The 20,258-nt window shown below is 38.0% G+C and overlaps 1 protein-coding gene across 1 annotated transcript; it reads left to right on the top strand.

Annotated features, from left to right (window-relative positions):
• The first annotated feature begins 10,691 nt into the window (after positions 1-10,691).
• On the top strand, positions 10,692-11,143 carry LOC128046958 (40S ribosomal protein S15a-like). The gene has a single exon (XM_052639147.1). It carries the CDS (start codon positions 10,716-10,718, stop codon positions 11,106-11,108), a length of 393 nt encoding a protein of 130 aa, XP_052495107.1. The 5' UTR covers positions 10,692-10,715; the 3' UTR covers positions 11,109-11,143.
• Positions 11,144-20,258: the final 9,115 nt, after the last annotated feature.

The following is a 20,258-nucleotide window of genomic DNA, read 5'->3' as shown; positions in this document are numbered from 1 at the left end:
GCTGGATTTAGAACAGGCAGAGGAACTGGAGATCAAATTGCCAACATCCATTGGATCATAAAAAAAGCAAGAGAATTCCAGAAAAACACCTACTTCTGCTTCATTGACTACACTAAAGCCTTTGACTGTGTGGATCACCACAAACTGGAAAATTCTTAGAGATGGGATTACCAGACCACCTGATCTGCCTCCTGAGAAATCTGTATGCACGTCAAGAAGCAACAGTTAGAAGACATGGAACAATGGACTGGTTCAAAACTGGCAGAGGAGTATATCAAGACTGTATAATGTCACCCTGTTTATTTAACTTATATGCAGAGTACATCATGAGAAATGCCGGGCTGGATGAAGCAGAAGCTGGAATCAAGATTGCCAAGAAAAATATCAATAATCTCAGATATGCAGATGACACCACCTTTATGGCAGAAAGCAAAGAGGAACTAAAGAGCCTCTTGATGAAAGTGAAAGAGGAGAGTGAAAAAGCTGGCTTGAAACTCAACATTCAGAAAACTAAGATCATGGCACCTGGTCTCCTTTCTTCATGGCAAATAGATGGGGAAACAATGGAAACAGTGACAGACTTTATTTTCTTGGGCTCCAAAATCACTGCAGATGGTGACTGCAGCCATGAAGTTAAAAGACACTTGTTCCATGGAGGAAAAACTATAACCAACCTAGACAGCATGTTAAAAAGCAGAGACTTTAATTTTCCAGCAAAGGTCCATATAGTCAAAGCTATCATTTTTCCAGTGGTCCATGTACAGATGTGAGGGTTGGACCATAAAGAAGGCTGAGCATCGAAGAATTGATGCTTTTGAACTGTAGTGTTGGAGAAGACTCTTGAGAGTCCCTTGAACTGCACGGAGATCCAGCCAGTCACTCCTAGGGAAAATCAGTCCTGAATACTCATTGGAAGGACTGATGCTGAGGCTGAAGCTCCAATACCTTTGCCACCTGATGTGAAGAACTGACTCACTAAAAAAGACCCTGATGCTGGAAAAGATTGAAGGCAGGAGGAGAAGGGAATGACAGAGGACAAATGGTTGGATGGCATCACTGACTCACTGGATATGAGTTTGAGCAAGCTCCGGGAGATGGTGAAGGACAGGAAAGCCTGGCGTGCTGCATTCCATGGCATTGTAAAGAGTCAGACATGACTGAGCAACTGAACAATAACATCAACGACAAAAGTAGAGCTACCATATGATCCAGCACTCCCATTTCTGGGTATATATACAAAGGAAAGGAAATTGATATCTGAAAGAGATAGCTGCACCCCCATGTTATTACAGCATTATTCATAATAGTCAAGACATGGGAACAGCCTCAGTGTTTCCAGATGAATGGATTAAGACAATGAGAGTCATGAATAAATAATATATTTATTATATATAATATTATTCAACCATAAAAAGGAAATCCTACCATTTGTGACAACATGGATGAATCTTGAGAGCATTATGCTAAATGGCATATCAGACAGAGAAAGAAAAATACTGTATGGTCTCACTTATATATGGAATAAAAAAACCAAAACTCATAGGAACAGAGAGTTAATTGGTGGTTACCAGGAACTTGGCGGGGGGTGGGGGTAGATAAAGTAGGGAGATTGGTTAAAGGTATAAACTTCTAATTATAGACAAATAGGTACTGGGGATCTAGTAAGGAGCATGGTGACTGTAGTTAATACTATGTTGTATACTAAATTGCTAAGAGAGTAGATTTTACATGTTCCCACCACACACACAGACACACACAGACTTACACAGTAACTATACCACATACACTCACATAGTAACAATGCAAGGTGATGAATGTGTAAACCATCCTTATTGTGGTAATTGTTTCACAATATTTATATGTATCAATCATCATATTGTACACCTTAAACGTATACAATGTCATATGTCAGTGATATCTCAAAGGTATGGAGAGGAAAGAAGAAAAAGTGAATCAAAACAAAAACAACCACCCTGAACATTTTGGATTTATAATGTTCCATATGCTTTTCTATTCATTCATATAAATAATTGATTATATAATTATGAAAATTAGCACTCACTTGATGTTTAATAACCTACCTTGGGTTAATTTGAGGAATGGAACATACCTGATTTTTCATTCAAGCTCGTTTTTATCAAGTTTGTACTGTGTAATTTTACCCTTAGGGAACACAGGCTAAAAAGAATGACAAAATGAGTGACCTGACCTGAGAAAATGAAGTACTGTGTACCACATGTGCCATAATGTAGAAAGTATATTGAAAAAATTTGGAAAGCTCAATAATGGCAAATGTTGCCAGGGATATGAGGATACAAAGCTATGATACATTGCAAGTTATAGACAGGTATAAACATTCTAGAGAACATTCTAGAGAATATCCAGCGATTCCTAGTCAAATTCAGTGTTTAAATAGTCTTGTTGTGAAAGTCTTCGCTGGGCATATATTCAAAAGGAATTTTCATATTTATATATGAAAGGATAAGTATGTAGTTGTTCATTGAAGAGTCAGGTGGAAGGAGTATAAAAGCCCCTCCCTGGAGCATTAGGCAGGTCAATGTGACGACTACACATCATGAGTACCAGAAGGTCTTGCAACACCACATTGTAGATATATGATAGCAAAATGAATAGGTTAGATTATGCAGTTCATTATAAAAAGATTTAACTCAGGAACAGCCGGAGGGAAGAGATGCATAAGGCAAGGTATGAACAAAAGACTCAGAGCTCCCATGCTCTCTCCAGGTGTGCCACTTTCCTCAAATTTCCATATGTTCACCAACCTGGAAGCTCTAATAACCTACTTTGTTGATAAAATAATTTTTATGTATATTTCTCAAGATTATTATGTTACTATCTTTAAAATATGATCAAAATTCTTCAGGCTAGACTTCAGCAGTACATGAACTGAGAATTTCCAGATGTACAGGCTGGATTTAGAAAGGGCAGAGGAACCAGAGATCAAATTGCCAACATCCATTGGATCATAAAGAAAGCAAGGGACTTCCAGAAAAGCATCTACTTCTGCTTTATTGACTGTGCTAAAGTTTTTAACTATAGATCACAACGAACTGTAGAAAATTTTTAAAGAGATAGGAGTACCAGATTACCTTTTCTGTCTCCTGAGAAACCTGTCTGCCGGTCAAGAAGCAAGTTAGAACTGGACATGGAACAACAGACTGGTTCAAAATTGGGAAAGGAGTATGACAAGGCTATATATTGTCACCCTGCTTATTTAACTTCTATGCAAAGTACATCATCCAAAATGCTGGGCTGGATGAATTACAGCCAGAATCAAGGGTGCCAGGAGAAATATCAATAACTTCAGATATGCAGATGATACCATTCTAATGGCAGAAAGTGAAGAGGAACTAAAGAGTCTTTTGGTGAGGATGAATGAGGAGAGGAAAAAGCCGGCTTAAAATTCAACGTTATAAAAACTAAGATCATGACATCTGGTCCCATCATCTTATGGCAAATAGAAGAGGGAAAAGTGGAAGCAGTTACAGATTTTGTTTTCTTGAGCTCCAGAATCACTGTGGGGGTGCCTGCAGCCACGAAATTAAAAGATGCTTGCTCCTTGAAAGGAAAGCTATAACAAATTTAGACAGCATATAAAAAAGCAGAGACATTACTTTTCCAACAAAGGTCCATATAGTCAAAGCTATGTTTTTTCCAGTAGTCATGTATGGATATGATAGTTGGAGCATAAAGAAGACTAAGCACCAAAAAGTTGATTCTTTCAAATTGTGGCACTGGAGGATTCTTGAGAGTCCCTTGGACAGCTAATCCTAAAGGAAATCAACCCTGAATATTCATTGGAAGGACTGATGATAAAGCTGAAGTTCCAATACTTTGGCCACCTGATGCAAAGAGCTGGCTCATTGGAAAAAACTCTGAAGCTGTGAAAGATTGAAGGCAAAAGGAGAAGCAGGTGACAGAGGATGAGATGGTTAGATAGCATCACCTACTCAATGGGCATGAATTTGCACAAACTCCAGGAGATAGTGAAGGACGGGGGAGCCTGACATGCTGCAATCCATGGGGTCACAAAGAGTCAGTAATGACTTAGTGACTGAACAACAACAAAAAGAATTAACGTCATAACACATATTAATAGATTTTCTAATTTTTTAAAAGTTAAAGGGGAAAAATAAGAATTACTTAGGGCATATTATTATTTTCTCCAAGCCAGGCTTCAGCAATACGTGAACCGTGAACTTCCTGATGTTCAAGCTGGTTTCAGAAAAGGTAGAGGAACCAGAGATCAAATGGCCAAAATCCATTGGATCGTGGAAAAAGCAAGAGAGTTCCAGAAAAACATATATTTCTGCTTTATTGACTATGCCAAAGCCTTTGACTGTGTGGATCACAATAAACTGTGGAAAATTCTGAAAGATATGGGAATACCAGACCACCTAACCTGCCTCTTGAGAAATCTGTATGCAGGCCAGGAAGCAACAGTTAGAACTGGACATGGAACAACAGACTGGTTCCAAAGAGGAAAAGGAGTACGTCAAGGCTGTATATTGTCACCCTGCTCATTTAATTTATATGCAGAGTACATCATGAGAAACACTGGACTGGAAGAAACATAAGCTGGAATCAGGATTGCCGGGAGAAATATCAGTCACCTCAGATATGCAGATGACACCACCCTTATGGCAGAAAGTGAAGAGGAACTCAAAAGCCTCTTGATGAAAGTAAAAGAGGAGAGTGAAAAAATTGGGTTAAAGCTCAACATTCAGAAAACGAAGATCATGGCATCCGGTCCCATCACTTCATGGGAAATAGATGGGGAAACAGTGGAAACAGTGTCAGACTTTATTTTGGGCTCCAGAATCACTGCAGATGGAGACTGCAGCCATGAAATTAAAAGACACTTACTCCTTGGAAGAAAAGTTATGAGCAACCTAGATAGCATATTCAAAAGCAGAGACATTACTTTGCCAACTAAGGTCCTCTAGTCAAGGCTATGGTTTTTCCAGTAGTCATGTATGGATGTGAGAGTTGGACTGTGAAGAAGGCTGAGCACCGAAGAATTGATGCTTTTGAACTGTGGTGTTGGAGAAGACTCTTGAGAGTCCCTTGGACAGCAAGGAGATCCAACCAGTCCATTCTAAAGGAGATCAGTCCTGGGTGTTCTTTTGAAGGAATGATGCTAAAGCTGAAACTCCAGTACTTTGGCCACCTCATGCGAAGAGTTGACTCATAGGAAAAGACTCTGATGCTGGGAGGGATTGGGGGCAGGAGGAGAAGGGGATGACAGAGGATGAGATGGCTGGATGGCATCACTGACTCGATGGACGTGAGTCTGAGTGAACTCCGGGAGTTGGTGATGAACAGGGAGGCCTGGTGTGCTGCGATTCATGGGGTCGCAAAGAGTCGGTCACGACTGAGCGACTGAACTGAACTGAACTGATTATTTTTTTAATCTGAGACTAGATTGATTTTTCTAATATTTTATGTATAACATAATTGGAACTAATTTGTAGACTTCTTTTTGTGGGACATTTGTTAGATTTTAGTACCAGGACTTCATAGAATAATTTAGGATAGTTTACATATTCTTCTATGCTCTAGAACAGTGATTTTCAAATGATCTGTGGTTAGAGATCTTTTTTCTTAGTTTCCAACTGACCATTTATTGCTACTTTGTTAGAACAAAATAAGAAATTGAGAGAAAAATGAAATAAACAATCAAAATATGAGTAAAATTTGTTTATTATGAGATTTAATAGACATAAAATAACTTTGTCAAATTACTATAAAAGTTTTAAAATACTCTCAATTGCTGTATTTATTGTGGACTTGCAAAAAATAATTCGTGACAGGTGCCCATGCTTGAAGAAGAGGTCTAACATTTTTGATGATGCCATACCTATCAACCCAAAATGATGTAGGAACATAACTACAGTATATTTATTTTTTAATTTTAAGAACTTACTTTTATTGCAGTATATTTGATGTCAGTCAGTTCAGTCACTCAGTCATCTCTGACTCTTTGCGACCCCATGGATTGCAGCACACCAGGCTTGCCTGTCCATCACCAACTCCCGGAGCTTATTCAAACTCATGTCCATCGAGTTAGTGATGCCATCCAACCATCTCATCCTCTGTCATCCCCTTCTCTTCCTGCCTTCAGTCTTTCCCAGCATCAGGGTCTTTTCTAGTGAGTCAGTTCTTCACATCAGGTGGCCAAAGTATTGGAGTTTCAGCTTTAGCATCAGTCCTTCCAGTGAATATTCAGGACTGATTTCCTTTAGGATGGACTGGTTGGATCTCCTTGCAGTCCAAGGGACTCTCAAGATTCCTCTCCAACACAACAGTTAGAAAGTATCATTTCTCAGTGCTCAGCTTTCTTTATAGTCCAACTCTCACATCCATACATGACTACTGGAAAAACCATAGCTTTGACTAGATGGACCTTAGTTGGCAAAGTAATGTCTCTGCTTTTCAATATACTGTCTAGGTTCATCATAGCTTTCCTTCCAAGGAACAAGTATCCTTTTTAAAATTTTTATTTATTTATTTTAATTGTAGGCTAATTACTTTATAATATTGTAGTGGGTTTTGCCATACATTCACATGAATCAGCCATGGGTGTACATGTGTCCCTCATCTTGAACCCCCCTCCCACCACTCTCCCCATCCCATCCCTCAGGATTGTCCCAGTGCACCAGCCCTGAGCGCCCTGTCTCATGCATTGAACCTGGACTGGCGATCTATTTCACATAAGGTAATATACATGTTTCAATTGTATTCTCTAACATCATCCCACCCTCACTTCTCCCACAGAGTCCAAAAGTCTGTTCTTTACATCTGTGTCTCTCGCTGTCTCGCATATAGGGTCATCGTTACCATCTTTCTAAATTCCGTATATATACATTAAGATACTGTATTGGTGTTTTTCTTTCTGACTTACTTCACTCTGTATAATATGCTCCGTCTTTTATTTTCATGGCTGCTGTCACCATCTGCGGTGATTTTGGAGCCCCCAAAAATAAAGTCTGTCACTGTTTCCACTGTTTCCCCATCTATTTGCCATGCAGTGATTGAACTGGATACCATGATCTTAGTTTTCTGAGTGTTGATAGTTGATGTACAATGTTATTTTAAGTAACAGGAATATGGTATAGTGATTCACTGATTTTAAAGTTTATACTCCATTAATACATATTATAAAATACCAGCTATATTACCCATGTGGACAATATATCCTTGTAGCTTATTTTATTTATAATAGTTTGTACCTCTTAATCCCTTATATGGCCCCTTTCCACTTCCTCTCCCCACTGGTAATCACTAGCTTGTTCTCTAGATCTGCCAGTCTGCCTCTTTCTTATTATATTTACAAGTTTGTTGTATTTTTCAGATTTCACATGTAAGTGATATCATACAGTGTTTGTCTTTGTCTGACTTATTTCACTTCACATAATACCTTCCAAATCCATCCATGTTGCTGCAAATGGCAAGATTCTATTCTCTTTATGGCTGAATAGTACCCCAGTGTGTGCATATATATTTGTGCATATTCAGTTCAGTTCAGTCGCTCAGTTGTCTCCGACTCTTTGCGATCCCATGGACTGAAACACATCAGGGTTCCCTGTCCATCACCAATTCCTGGAACCTTCTCAAACTCATGTCCATAGAGTCAGTAATGCCATCCAACCATCACATCCTCTGTCATCCCCTTCTCTTCCTGTCATCAGTCTTTCCCAGCCTCAGGGTCTTTTCCAGTGAATATTTCTTCACATCAGGTGACCAAAGTATTGAAGTTTCAGCTTCAGCATCAGTCCTTCCAATGAATATTCAGGACTGATTTCCTTTAGGATGAACTGGTTGGATCTCCTTGCAGTCCAAGAGACTCTCAAGAGTCTTCTCCAACACCACAGTTCAAAAGCATCAATTCTTCAGCGCTCAGCCTTCTTTATGGTCCAGCTCTCACATCCATACATGGACCACTGGAGAAATGATAGCTTTGACTATATGGACCTTTGTTGGAAAATTAATGTCTCTGCTGTCTAGGTTGGTCATAGCTTTTCTTCCAAGGAGCAAGCATCTTTTAATTTCATGGCTGCAGTCACCATCTGCTGTGATTTTGGAGCCCAAGAAAATAAAGTCTGTCACTGTTTCCATTTTTTCCCCATCTACTTGCCATGAAGTGATAGGACCAGGTGCCATGATCTTAGTTTTTTGAATGTTAAGTTTCAAGCCAGCTGTTACTCTCCTTCACTTTCATCAAGAGGCTCTTTAGATCCTCTTATGCTTTCTGCCATAAGGGTGGTGTCATCTGCATATCTGAGGTTATTGATATTTTTCTTGGCAATCTTGATTCCAGCTTGTGCTTCATCCAGCCCAGCATTTCTCATGATGTACTCTGCATATAAGTTAAATAAACAGGTGACAATATACAGCCTAAATGTACTCCTTTCCCAATTTGGAACCAGTCTGTTGTTCCATGTCCGGTTCTAACTGTTGCTTCTTGACTGATTTCTCAGGAGGCACTTAAGGTGGTCGGGTATTCCCATCTCTTTAAGCATTTTCCACAGTTTGTAGTGATCTACATAGCCAAAAGTTTGGCATAGTCAATAAAGCAGAAGTAGATGTTTTTCTGGAACTCTCTTGCTTTCTCTGTGATCCAACGGATGTTGGCAATTTGCATATATATGCTTGTGTGTGTATATATGTGTGTGTATATATATATATAAAACACCATATCTTATTTATCCATTCATCTGTTAATGGGCACTTAGGTTGCTTCCATATATTGTCTATTGTAAATAATGCTGCTATGAACACTGGGGTGCGTGTATCTTTTAGAATTAGTGTTTTTGTTTTATTCAGATATATTCCCAGGAGTGGAAATGCTGGATCATATGGTAGTTCTACTTTTAGTTGTTTGAGAAAATTCCATACTTTCTTCCAATGTTTATAATCTCGTATATGTGTTTTATTTATAACTAAAATATTAATAATATTCTGGATGCTTAACTTTTAAATGCCATAGATCCTGATAATCTCATCCTTTTAACACACAATGTGCAGTGAACACTTAGAATGTCTGTTGTTGATACTGTTCAGTCTCCCATAACATTTTTGATCACTCAACATTATTTGATACTGATGAAAACCAAAGCTGATGGTTTTCATTTCTGATTAGATCATCTTTGTTTTTACTTCATAATGTGATTGATGTAGTTTTAATTCTTTAAGTATGAATAGGAAAAGTATTAACTTATTAGGAGTGCTTTCTCAAATCTATTGCTTCAAGATTATAATTATGCCACTTGTCCATTTTGTAGAGACTCATTTAGTGACAAACTATACGATGTAACCCAGGAAAATTTCAGTGCAGTGTGTAAGGGTAAACGTGACCATGAAAACGCCAGATGGGTTCATTCTTTTCTCCCAGAACCTTTCTCTGCTGGGTTATAAGTTCAGTTTGGCCACCTGACATACAGACTCAGGGGACCAGATCAATCAGTTTTTAAAAAACTTTAAAGCAACTTCTTTCATCAGGAAAATAAAACATAAATGAAAGTTCTGTTTTTCACTTCACTCTATTGGATTTTTCATCCAAATTTCTTGTTGAAGACTGTGGTTTTAAACAGATTTCTCAAAGAATAGCATGATTCATAGTTCATTGTTCCCCAAACATGGTTCTATTTGCTTTAAATTCAGATTTCTGGATCCCATTCCAGAATTACTGCATCCAAGTGTTAAGAGAAGGGTGTTTACTAACCCCTCAAGTGATTCTAGTGCCTAGATATTTTGGAAACCAATGCTTAGGGGCATTTTTTTTTTAAAAATAGGAATTTTATGTGATCATCCTTCTTGTGAGCTAGTTTAGTACTTTGACATCTTTTGCAATTTGTTTTCTGTGGTTATTAGCCTATGGTATTTCCTGTTTCTTCTTGAGCCAACTTTTGGAACCTTTTTTCCCAGGATATCATATATTTTAGCGATATTTAAAAATAATTATTTTAATAAAATTATATTTTGGAAAAAATCAATTAATATGCTTTTTTCCCCATACTTGCCTGCTCACATGTGTTCCTATACAGGGATGCAGACTTTAGAGACACCCTTTAGTTTATGGGAAATGAGAAGGGAGGTTAAGGTTGATTTACCATGAACACAAAGAATATCAGACTATTTTTTGAAGTCCATATAAAAGATGAGTGCTCTTATTTTATAAGAACTAAGTTTTTGAGATAATTTTTGAAAACCAAAAGGCAAAGACTTGAAAGATCAGTATATAAAATCAGTCTACAAATAATAAATTAAGACTTCAGGTTTCCAGGGAGCCAATAAGAAGATAGAGAACCTGACAAGAATAGAGGTCAGGACCATCTGGACCACCTGGAGGAATCACTTGGAGGAGACCAGAGATAATTTTTAGAAAGAACCTAGTCTGTGCCCACAGAAAGATTATTATGGCCAGTCCAGGAACAGATGATGGAGCCAAGCCTATGCTCAGAGCTGTCCATTTCCATTCAACAGAACCCTGAATGTCATTCTGCCCAGGAGCATTGTTAGTGTCTCTCTTATTGCCTTCCAGTGAAGATCTTCCTGTGGGAGTGGTTTGTACCTCAACCCCTGACCCAAGTATACCCCTATAGGAATATCACATGTATATCCCAAGATTTCACTCAGCCCTTTTAAAATCTACTGATTTTTAGCTCTTTCCGCCATCTTTTCGTGTCGCCATAATGGTGCGCATGAATGTCCTGGCTGATGCTCTCAAGAGTATCAGTAATGCCGAGAAGAGAGGCAAACGCCAGGTCCTTATTAGGCTGTGCTCCAAAGTCATCGTCAGGTTTCTAACAGTGATGATGAAGCATGGTTACATTGGCGAATTTGAAATCATTGATGATCACAGGGCTGGGAAAATTGTTGTGCACCTCACAGGCAGGCTAAATAAGTGTGGAGTGATCAGCCCCAGATTTGATGTACAACTCAAAGATCTAGAAAAATGGCAGAATAACCTGCTCCCATCCCGTCAGTTTGGTTTCATTGTACTGACAACCTCAGCTGGCATCATGGACCATGAAGAAGCAAGACGAAAACATACAGGAGGGAAAATCCTTGGATTCTTTTTCTAGGGATGTAATACATACAAATAAAATGCCTCAGAGGAAAAAAATAAAATAAAATAAAATCTACTGATTTTTAAAAAATTTTTGCCATGCTATGCAGCATGCAGGATCTTAGTTCATTGACTAGAGATTGAACCCATGCCCCCTACAGTGGAAGTGTGGAGTCTTAACAACTGGACTGCCAGGGAAGTCCCTGTATTTCTTTTCAATAACTAATACATTTTTTAAAATATAAATTTATTTTAATTGGAGGTTAATTACTTTACAATATTGTATTGGTTTTGCCATACATCAACATGAATCTGCCACAGGTATACATGTGTTCCCCAACCTGAACCCCCCTCCCTCCTGCCTCCCTGTACCATCCCTCAGAGACTTGGATACCTGAGGTAGTGTAGTAGTATAGAAGGAATCAACACTTGAACTTGTGTGAGGAAAAAAAAGAAAACAACTCAAAACTTCACTCTGAGCCAAAATGGTAGAGACTTACTCCTGTTATGTCAGCATGAATGTTAGTAGAATGTGCTTAGACCAGTCTTCAGCTGTCTTTTACTTGGAGAATTACAACCACCACTTAACTTATCTGTCTGGAACTATTCTGTGTACCCACCAGTCTTTTCTCTATGTGAAAAAGTGAAAGTCGCTCAGTCATGTCCGACTCTTTGTAACCCTATGGACTATATTGCTTACAATAATTACCTTCTCCCCAAAATCAAATGTTGTCATGGACCTACTCTAGAAATTTTCATCACCTTGTTATTACATACAAGAGAAAGGTCAAATTTTGTAGCATTGACTGCCCTGCCCTTCAGAACCCATCCCAAACCAAATTTTTCAGCTTCATCATCTGCCTCTGCCCATGATTAAACCTATATTTCTGCCATGCCAAATAGACCTGAGCTTTTAAATACTGATGAATTTTTACTTACTGGTCCCATCTAAAACATCATGAACTCCCTTTTCTGCAAGCTTCATCTTCCTATCACAACTTAAAGTGTCTCCTCTATCTTTCTCCCTGGACTCTGTAAAAAGGTCTTCTGTATATCAAACATGCTTCATTCGTTTATCTACCAGATTCTTTTATAATAATATACTTACATCTCTGTCTCTCTTCCAGCCTGAGGGAACTTTGAGAGCATTGCGTGGTCATCGTTCTATCTCTGGCTCCAAGCACAGTGCCTGATGCACAGGGGGCACTCTGTAAACATTCTCTGAATGACATGTCCATAATAAGTAACTAATTAGCTGACTAATAAAGCTTAAATACTCTTTGCTCACATAAGAGTCTACTTTCATTCTTTGTTGTTCTGATCCAGCTATCTTTTGGACTTAAGTTCATTGTATTTACTCATTATACACCACTTCTTTATATTTGGCCAATCATTCTCCTCTGATAAGATGATTTTCTTTTATCTTCTTTTTAAAAGTTTGAGTCTGTTTTCCAAGGAATATACTCTCTCTTCCAGCTGTATCATTAGCAAAATTTTTATCTTGCCATCAATTTCTTCATCCAAGTTATAAATAATAATTCTGGACAGGACCTTTTACATGACATTTATCCTTCTCCTCCTTAGTATTACAGTTACTCCTTTTCTTGTTTTGGTAACTGGATTGCAACCACCTCATGGCTCACTCATTTTTATATTCCCTTAACTTTCCTGAGACTAATAAATACCATGAGATGTCTCAACATCCCTTGATGTAATCAAGGGATTATATCAAGGGATCAACCATTCTGTAATCAGATGGCCTAGGATCAGATCACAGCTCTTGGGGATAAACTGGCACAAATTTCTCAAACCCTGTTATATACAAAATGTGGATCATATTAGTACCTGTATCATAGAAGTATCCTGAGAGAATAAGAGAGATAATGTATGGAGAATGCTTAATTCTTTACTTAATACATAGTGAATGCTTCATGTTTGTTAGGGATTACTATTATTATGGGTATTAACTGAATAAAGTAAAAAGTAGAAATATCAGTATTATAAACTCTGGTAATTTGTTCATTGATGCATTAGTTTGCTAGGGACACTATAACAAAGCATCACAGTATGGGTGACTTAAAAACAGAAATTTATTTTACCACAATTCTGGAGGCTGGATATCCAAGATCAAAGTGGTGGAAAGGTTGGCTTCATTCTGAAGCCTCCCTTTGGCTTGTAGATAGTGGTCTTATCCGTGTCTTCACATGGTCTTCCTTCTGTGTGTGTCTGTCTCCTGATCTTCTATCCTTATGGGAGCATCAGTCATATTGGATTAGAGCACACCTCAATGAACTCGTTTAACCTTAACTATCTCTTTGAAGATCCTCTCTTAAAATATGTCACATTGTTATAGTTACTGGGAGCTAGGACTTCAAGATATCAACTTTGAGGGGACATAATCCAGTGCATAACCCTTAGCAATAGACATCACACACATTATAGATAATATCTAAGTAACTGTGTAAACACTAACAACTATTCTTTTAAGAGGATTGTACATCCCCACTCTCTGTAATTCGGGCTGGCAGTGCCTCTGGGAGTGGGGGGTACTCCACAGTCGTGGGCTCAGCCACATGCCTTGATTTGGTCAGTGGCTAGTGGTGGTGGCACACCCTACTCCCAAGCAGAAGTTTCAAGGATCATCAGTTGTTTTCCCTTTCTCTTGCTCCTTTTCCACTGCCACAGTAATGTTAAGGGATGCTCTTTCAGCCTAATGACCAGAATGAGGGAATGATGGAGCAGAACTGCCTAGATGATGAGCAGCTATTAATTTGTAAATGCAAGTGGCCGGTACATGGTTTTTTTGTTTAAGTCCCTGGATTTGAGGGATTGTTTATTATTGCACAGAAGTTGTCCAGTGTGATAACTTACAATGAGCTAAAAAACAAATGCTTATAAATGCTTATTATTTTTCCTTGAAAAGGCACAGAAATTTAATATACCATCAATGAGGTCATTCTAATAAACCTTAACTACAAAACAAGGAGTTGAGTATAAGCAATTTCATGGGAGATCAAAGACCTATTGGAAATACTGCTATTCCCATTTATGTGGAAAACATGTCAGCCTCCCTTGTGGTTAAATTTTCCCTGAATATAAAGGAATTGTACCACTGCAACTTTTCTAGCCCTGCCTCTCCCTATTCTAGAGAGAAATCCTCTTCTGTTCATGGAGAATCACAGTGAATATAGAAAATCAGAAATGTCTGCTGTCACTTGGCAAATACTAGGACTCCCTAAACCAGGACCGCTTCACTCCAACCAGTATCAGTTTCACTAAAACACACACATTTCAATAGCCATATTTCAATCTCATGCCATTTCCCAGTTCCTGCGTGAAAGTGACTGCTGAGCTAGACTCTGCTAGGAAAGGAGAATAAGGACATTTAAGGCAAAGTGCACTTTAAACAAAAGCACAGAATATATTCTGGGAATAGGAGGATGGTTGTACTAAAGGGTAGGGAATGGCTACAAATAGGACTAAAAAGGAGCTGGAGGGCCATCCATGGCAACCGGTATTGGTGATTCTAAGCCAGGGCACGATTCAAAAACAATGGGAAAAAAGTTAAAATGGTATGGATAAAAAATTTATATGTTATACCTGATTTTCAAAGTATTTATGTTCCAAAAATATATAATATTATGTAGCAGTTTAAAGTGAAGGTTTTTAGAGCAGACAACCTGACTTCATAGCCCAGCTCTGACATGGCCATGCCCTGTTGAACTAGTGCATGTTAATTTACCTGTGTAAGTTTCAGGTCCATCTTCTGTACAACAAAATGTGATAATTATAATGCTTTCCAACCTATGTCCATCAACAGATGAATGGATAAATAAGATGTGGTATATTTACAATGGAATACTACTCAGTCATTAAAAAGCAATTTGAACTATTGCCATCTCCAATAACATAGATGGACCTGTAAGGTATTATGCTAAGTGAAATCAGTCAGACTGAGAAAGACAAATACTGTACATTTTCACTTATATGTGGAATTTAAAACAAACAAAATGAAAGATCAAATATAACCAAACAAAAACAGACTCTCAGATACAGAGAACAGACTGGTGGTTGTCAGACATGAGGAGGATGGTCAAAACAGGTGAAGGGGATCATGAGATACAAATTACCAATTATAAAATAAATAAGTCACAGGGATGTATTGTACAGTACCAGGAATATAGTCAATAATACTTTGCATAACCTATAAAATATTGAGTCACTATGTTATACACCTGAAATTAACATAATATTGTAAATATTATAAATATATTTCAAAAAATATTGTAAATTTCAAAAAATTTTTCGCTTTTTAATTTAAGAGAACAACAAAAATAGTACTTTCTTTATATAGTAAGGATCACTGACTATAATGATGCCTATAAGACTCTTGGCAAATATATCTGAGTCAAAGCAGAAGCTCCTGAAATGGTACTTGCCACATAAATTATTACTAAGGCAGCTGTTCTAAAATGAAAATTTAGTGATATGCCTCTATATAGGCATATAGATATGACAACCTGTATCCTTTAATTCTCTTCAATATCATAAATATTGTCTGAAAATATGCATAAGACAGAGCCAAAGAGAAAACCCCCCATATTGACGATCAGCCACTGCTGTGACCTGGGCCAAGAGGGCCCCTGCCATACCTCTCAGTTCCTGTCTCAGCTCCAAAATGGTTCAGCTCACACAATTCTGAACCAGCCATAGGCCTCACTTCCACTGTGACCACACCAGATACCACTTCAGAGCAGGGAAGAAAGAAAAAGTGCCCAGCAGCTGCTCTCTTAGAAGCTACTTGAGAAATCAGTCCTCTTGGCCACCTCCAGGCTTCTGAGCCATTTAAATTAAAAACTGTGATTCCACATAAGAAGGTAACTTTTTCTCCATGAGAATATTATTTTCCTTTTTTTTTTTATTGAATCACTGGATTCATCACTTTGGGGCTTAAGAGCTGAAATTTCTGTCTTCCTTGAATTAAACCCTGTGGTTAGGTAGTGGTTCTTTTATACTTATGCTGATTGGTACCTTTGAAGAAAAGAGGGGAAAAGAAGAAAAAGAAAATGATGAAGATAAAACCACCAGTTGGCTTTTTTTCTTCTTAAATATTTGCTAGTTTAATTTCAGATAAAACAGTATTTGGTCAATTAATGTTTAAAATATTATTCCACTGTGAGAACTTTGAGATGGTATTGTCATAGGAATAGGTGGCATAATCCAGAGTTACTTTTGCCTTTCCTACAAAAAATAAAACATCTGGGCATAGGTCTTGAGTGGAACTGTAAGTATTGATATTGGTTTTGAAAGATTTTCATACTTTTTTTCAAGACTTAACCAGAAATGCTGCTTCTGTTATTAATCAAATGGTCTTAATAAAATATGCCAAGTCAGTTTATGATATGGTGTCTCATCATAATATAATAGCTGTTTTTCGTTACTGATGGGTTGAGGGTTCCACTTAAATAACACATTATTATTGGATGATTCTGGCCATTCTAGACAGTGTTGTTTTTTTTTTTAAGGAAAAGAATTTCTCAAATCAACTCTTTCTCCTGCATCTATCCTCTAGCTTCTTCTCTCTGTCTCTTCTGACCCCCTTTTCCTTCTCTCTTTCTCAAGGTCATTTGTTTATTCAATCATTCATTCAGTCTATATTTATTAGCACTTTAAGGGGCTCCATATACAGAGTAGGGTAAACTTGAAAATAATCAGAATTCGGGAAGACACAGCAGCCCCTCATTAACCCTAAAGATCAAATATCTCAAAACATTCAAGGGAGAAGAATATCAGTTGAGATATTTAAGCTCTGATGGGCATAAACCAGGTAGATATCTAAAGTAACATGTAAGTCTATTAAGGCCTCTTTCTATATTCTTTTAAATTTTATTTTATTGAACATAGTTTATTTACAATGTGCTAATTTCTATTGTAGAGCAAAACGATTCAGTTATGCATATACATACATTTTCTTCTTTCTATTCCATTATGGTTTATCACAGGCTATTGAATATTGTCCACTGTGCTATACAGCAGGACTTTGTTGTTTATCCATTCTCTCTATAATAGTTTGCATATGTTAATCCTAAACACTCAATCCTTTCCTCCCCCAGCCCCCTCTCTTTTGGCAACCACAAGTCTGTTCTCTATGTCTGTAAGTCTATTTCTACTTCATAGATAAGTTAATCTATATTGTATTTTATATTCCACATATAAATTATATCCTATGGTATTAGTCTCTCCTTTTCTGACGTACTTCACTTAGTATGATCATCTCTAGAGCCATCTATGTTGCTGCAAATGGCATCGTTTCATTCTTTTTTAAGACTGCATAATATCACATTGTATATTGTTGTTCAGTTGCTAAATTGTGTCCAACTCTTTGCAACCCCATGGATTGCAGCATGCCACTGCAATCCTGTGGTTCACTATCTCCTGGAGTTTGCTCAAATTCATGTCCACTGAGTTGGTGATGCCATCCAATTATTTCCTCCTCTGTTGCCCCCTTCTTCTGCTTCCCTCAATCTTTCCCAGCATCAGAATCTTTTCCAATGAGTCAGCTCTTTGCATCAGGTGGTTAAAGTATTGGAGCTTCAGCATCAGTCCTTCCAGTGAATATTCAGGGTTGATTTCCTTTAGGATTGACTCGTTTGATCTCCTTGCAGTCCAAGAGAATCTCAAGAGTCTTCTCCAGAACCACAATTTGAGAGCATCAATTCTTTGGCACCCAGCTCCTTTATGATCCAACTATCACATCTGTGCTTGACTATTTGAAAAACCGTAGCTTTGACTACATGGACCTTTATCGGCAAAGTAATGTCTCTGCTTTTTAATATGCTGTCTAGGTTTGTCAGGTGATGCTAGTGGTAAAGAACCTGCCTGCCACTGCAGGAGACATAAGACATGTGGATTCCATCCCTGGGTCAGGAAGATCCCCTGGAGAAGGACATGAAAACCCACTCCAGTATTCTTGGCTGGAGAATGCCATGGACAGAGGAGCCTGGAAGGCTACAGTCCATAGGGTCACAAAGAGTCAGACACAACTAAAGCAACTTAGCACACATACACACTAGTTTTGTCACAGCTTTTCTTTCAAGGAGCAAGTGTCTTTTAATTTCATGGCTGCAGTCACCATATCTGCAGTGATTTTGGAGCCCAAGAAAATAAAATCTGCCACTGTTTCCTTTTTTTCCCATCTATTTCCCATGAAGTGATGGGACCAGATGCCATGATCTTGGTTTTTTGAATGTTGAGTTTCAAACCAGCTCTTTAACTCTCCTCTTTCACCTTCATCAAGAGACTCTTTAATTCATCTTTGCTTTCTGCCATAAGGGTGGTATCATCTGCATATCTGAGGTTATTGATATTTCTCCCATCAATCTTCATTCCAGCTTGTGCTTCTTCCAGCCCAGTGTTTCTCATGATGTACTCTGCATATAAGTTATATAAGCAGGATTGACAGTATACAGCCTTGTCATACTTCTTTCCCACTTTGGAACCAGTCCATTGTTCCATATCTGGTTCTAACTGTTGCTTCTTGACTTGCATACAGATTTCTCAGCAGACAGCTAAGGTAGTCTGGTACTTCCGTCTCTTTAAGAATTTTCCACAGTTTGTTGTGATCCACTCTAAGGCTTTAGTGTTGTCAGTGAAGCAGAAGATGTTTTTCTAGAATTCCTTTGCTTTTTCTCTGATCCAGTGGATTTGGCAATTTTATCTCTGGTTCCTCTGCATTTTCTAAATCCAGTTTGTACATCTGAAATCTCCTGGTTCATGTACCACTGAAGCCTAACTTGAAGGATTTTGATCATTACTTTGCTCCATTGTATATATGTACCATATCTTCTTTATCCATTCACCTGTCAATGGACATTTAGGTTGTTTCCATGTCTTGGCTGTCGTATGGCAACTCTATTTTTAGTTTTTTCAGGAATCTCCAAACTGTTTTTCATAGTGGCTGTACCAATTTACATGTCCATTAGTGTGGTTTCCTTTTTCTCCACCCTTCTCCAGCATTTGTTATTTGTGGGCTTTTTAATGACCAGTGTGAAAGTGGTACATCATTGTAGTTTTAATTTGCATTTCCCTCATAATTAGGGATGTTGAGCATTTTTTCATGTGCCTATTGACCATCTATATGTCTCCTTTGAAAAAATGTCTGTTTAAGCCTTCTGCCCACTTTTCAATTCAGTTGTTTGGTGTTTTTTTGTTTGTTTGCTTGTTACTGAGCTGTGTGAGCTGTTTGTATATTTTGGAAATTAAGCTCTTGTCATTAACATCATTTACAAATATTTTCCCCCAATCTGTAGACTGTCTTTTCATTTTGTTTATGGTTTCATTTGTACTACAAAAGCTTGAGTTTCATTAGGTCCTATTTGTTTATTTATGCCGTATTTCTATTGCCTTGGGAAGTCTGTGTGTTTTTATTACTTACAATAGCCAAAATAAAATATCCACTGCTTTTCCAGCTCATAGACTCCAAATTCATACTCCCTCTAATTAGATTCCAGAGTTTCCAGAGACATAGAATGGCTTGAATGTTGGTTGGCATAGATAGTGATAAAAATAGATCATCTTAATAACTGGTTGACTTGGTTTTGCTTGTCAGGCAAAGGGATACACCTCCCTGCCTGATTTTTAGGGACCTGGATGACACTGAAGTTTTGACAATCAGAACATACTCCACTTCATCACTGAAATACAGAAGATGTGATACTCTCATGTAGACAGCACCCAGAGTGTGTATCAGAAGTGTGTCTGGGGGCTGCTCATTTGCCCCATTCTGCACCTTCTCATGCTGCTTAGAGATAGATATGGAGTAATTTAAATATGCTTCAGCTGAGAAGATGTGAATGCCCAGACTGAAATATATCTTTTTTTTTAATAAAAAGGGAGGGGGAGCGAAAACACCTTTAGAGTTCAATAAAAGAGAGTTGCCATTGCTAGTTTTAGATTTATATCCATGTGGGTGTACGACTCCTCTAGTAACAAGAAATGCTCTGTATTTATGTTCTGCAAAAAAAAAAAAGCTGTCATCCTAGTTGCCAGCTCTTATGGAAACAACTGCCTTAATTTAGCAAAATACCTGGACAAACCACTTGGAATAGCTGAGTCACTGAGAGCCTTGGTAGGAAAAGGAAAGGAAGTAAAGAAAGAACTCAGCTCC

Source organism: Budorcas taxicolor, chromosome 4 (genome assembly GCF_023091745.1).
Source record: "Budorcas taxicolor isolate Tak-1 chromosome 4, Takin1.1, whole genome shotgun sequence".
Taxonomy (NCBI): Eukaryota; Metazoa; Chordata; class Mammalia; order Artiodactyla; family Bovidae; genus Budorcas; species Budorcas taxicolor.
The sequence above is the reverse complement of the archived record's forward strand: the minus strand, read 5'-3'. Positions and strand labels throughout refer to the sequence as shown.

Coding starts and splice junctions, on each gene's coding strand:
- LOC128046958 (XM_052639147.1), top strand. CDS start 10,716: ATGGTGCGCATGAATGTCCTGGCTGATGCTCTCAAGAGTATCAGTAAT.